General features: G+C 54.2%; 1 protein-coding gene across 1 annotated transcript; it reads left to right on the top strand.

Moving 5' to 3' along the window:
- Positions 1-866: 866 nt before the first annotated feature.
- Positions 867-2,330, top strand: LOC124696295 (tryptamine benzoyltransferase 1-like). Its single transcript, XM_047229033.1, has 2 exons — positions 867-1,223; positions 1,328-2,330. The coding sequence occupies exons 1-2, from the start codon at positions 867-869 to the stop codon at positions 2,252-2,254; spliced, it is 1,284 nt and encodes a 427-aa protein (XP_047084989.1). The 3' UTR covers positions 2,255-2,330.
- Positions 2,331-2,759: the final 429 nt, after the last annotated feature.

Genomic DNA, 2,759 nt, shown 5'->3' with positions numbered 1-2,759 from the left:
TGATCAATGACTCACCTCCTATTCTCTCAAAGTGCCTAGGAACAAGTGTTAACACTAGTGGAAAACAAGGCTTTCGTGGAAGCCTTTTATCGCGGGCGCGTCTCGACCCGCGACAAATGGCATGGCCACGTCGCCCCGAAACCCTTTGGAGCGGTCTGGGCCTTTTGTCGCGGCCTTTTGTCGCGGCCTTTTGTCGCGGGCCGTATAACTTTTTCATGTCTCTCTTCTCCACATATGCAAAGGTGCCACATAGGCGAGCTATAAGCTTACTTGCTCTTAACAAAGCATGCCCCCATTAACACAGCAGTAGATATGGGTCCTTTGAGAATACGCCTCCTCAACGACCAATGGTTAACGGCGGTTCTGTGGAGCGGTTTTGCGAGAGTAGTTAATAATGAAATAGTCCGGCATCTTTTTGGTTGGAAAATTAGCGCACTTCGTGTTTTTCTTCTCTCTCTTTCGTTCAGCGGCCACGTGTGATTCCGTTCGAGTCAGCGTAACTTTCCGTAAGCGTCCGTACGTGTAGCATTGGAGAGATGAGTGGATGAGACTGGTACTTACGTTGACGTGAGAGTAGGACAGAGCGGAGATTGAGCACACGGGTACGACTAGTTGCCTACTTGGTACGCACGCGGAAAAACGAATGTGCGCCGCATACAAATCTACGGAGTAGATCTCTGAACTTTCCATCTTCGTCCTACCTCGATCCGTGGTAATCCATAGACCATAGAGAAAAGACTGCGAAATCATTTCTGCGTACACTATATATACGCCAAGTCTACATGCCTCTTCGTTCACCAAAGCGCGCGCACGTGTGCAACTCAGGCTACAGAGTATAGGAAGAACATATACACACGTTCTGATCAATGGAGATCACGAGCAGGACGATGCTGCGGCCAGCCTACTCTGCGCTCGCCGGGGAGAAGATGCCGCTGACAGTGTTCGACCGCGTCGCCATCGACATCTTCATCCCCACCGTGCTCGCGTACGCAGCGCCGGCGCCGTCCAACGAAGCGCTCAGGGAGGGCCTCCTCAGGGCCGTCGCACTGTACCCTCACCTGGCCGGCCGCCTGGCCGTCGACCACCAGGGCCGGCGGTTCATCCACCTCAACAACGAGGGCGTCCTTGTCGTAGAGGCCACCCTCCCGGTCGACCTGTCGGAGGTGCTCGTCGGCGGCCGCATGGCCGCCGGCGTCGACGAATCGTACCCTACAATACCGGAGGTACCCCACGATTATAATTTCTCTATGTCACGAGTCACGAGTCACGACGACCTACGTCACATGCATGCATGCTGTAACTGCTTGTATGTACGTACGGATTTCAGGAGAACATCGGGGTAGCGCTGCTGCAGATCCAGCTGAACCGTTACAAGTGCGGCGGTGTGGTGATCGGCATAATCTCCCACCACCACGCGGCCGACGGCCACTCCGTTAGCACCTTCTTGACCACGTGGGCGAGCGCGGTGCGCGATGGCAAGGACTTCGTCGCGCCGTCACCTTTCCTCGACCGCGCGGCAACCGCGGTGCCTCGCAGCACGCCGGCGCCGGAGTTCGACCACCGGTCAATCGAGTTCATGGATGCACATGACAAGAAACCCGTCGTCCCCATGAGCAGAATCAGGAACCTCGCAGTTCATTTCACGGACGACTTCGTAGCTGACCTCAAAGCCCGCGTCGGCTCCCGCTGCAGCACGTTCCAGTGCCTGCTCGCGCACGTGTGGAAGAAGATGACGGCGGCGCGGGACCTGAACCCGGAGGAGTTCACCAAGGTGAGGGTGGCCGTGAACTGCAGGGGCAGGGCCGATCCCCCCATTCCGATGGACTTCTCCGGGAACATGGTGTTGTGGGCGTTCCCGAGGCTTCAGGTTCGGGACGTTCTGAGCTGGAGCTACGGCGGCGTCGTCGGCGCCATCCGCGATGCCGTGTCGCGCATCGACGACGAGTACGTGCAGTCGTTTGTCGACTTCGGCAATGTGGCGGACGCCAACGGAGAGGAGCTCGTCGCGACGGCGGCTGATCCCGGCACCATGCTGTGCGCGGACATGGAGGTGGACAGCTGGCTGGGGTTCAAGTTCCACCAAATAGACCTTGGCACCGGGCCGCCGTCCGCGTTCCTGCCGCCGGACTTGCCGGTGGAGGGGCTCATGATCTTCGTGCCGTCGTGCAAGGCCAAGGGCGGCGTCGACCTGTTCCTGGCCGTCGCAGAGGAGCACGTCGAGGCGTTCGAGCAGATCTGCTACTCACTGGAATGATCGACAGAGATACGGACATGGCCCCATGCATGTCGTCGCTTTGTCCGCATGGATATGCATGCGATAAACAGTGTCACGTCCCTTTGATTTTTTTTGTAATTGACTCGAATTTAATATAAAATTGTACTAAATCTGAATTAATTAAAAGAGATCGGTGGAAATACATAGCTAGGGCTTTTCCGTTGCGTACAAATATTTTGTGTGTAATCAGAAACGTGGATATTATTGACATGTGTAAATGGTCAGATCTTTTTATATTTTACAATGAGAAATTGTGAGAATTCTGAGTGTGGGCTAGACATATAGAGATATTAATTATCTCCATTCTAAAATATAAACCTTTTCTGAAAAACTAGTTTATCTTTCCAAAAAATCTTATAGCTTTAAACGGAGGTAGCACTAGCTAAGTGTGCAGACATTGCTCTTTACCACGTAAAAGGGACTAGATCGATGGGTTGGAAGTTGATGCCTTTGCGCGCCTCACCCCTCGACCGTGTTATATTGT

Source organism: Lolium rigidum, chromosome 3 (genome assembly GCF_022539505.1).
Source record: "Lolium rigidum isolate FL_2022 chromosome 3, APGP_CSIRO_Lrig_0.1, whole genome shotgun sequence".
NCBI lineage: Eukaryota > Viridiplantae > Streptophyta > Magnoliopsida > Poales > Poaceae > Lolium > Lolium rigidum.
Note: the sequence above shows the minus strand (reverse complement) of the source record. Positions and strands in the feature narration are given on the sequence as shown.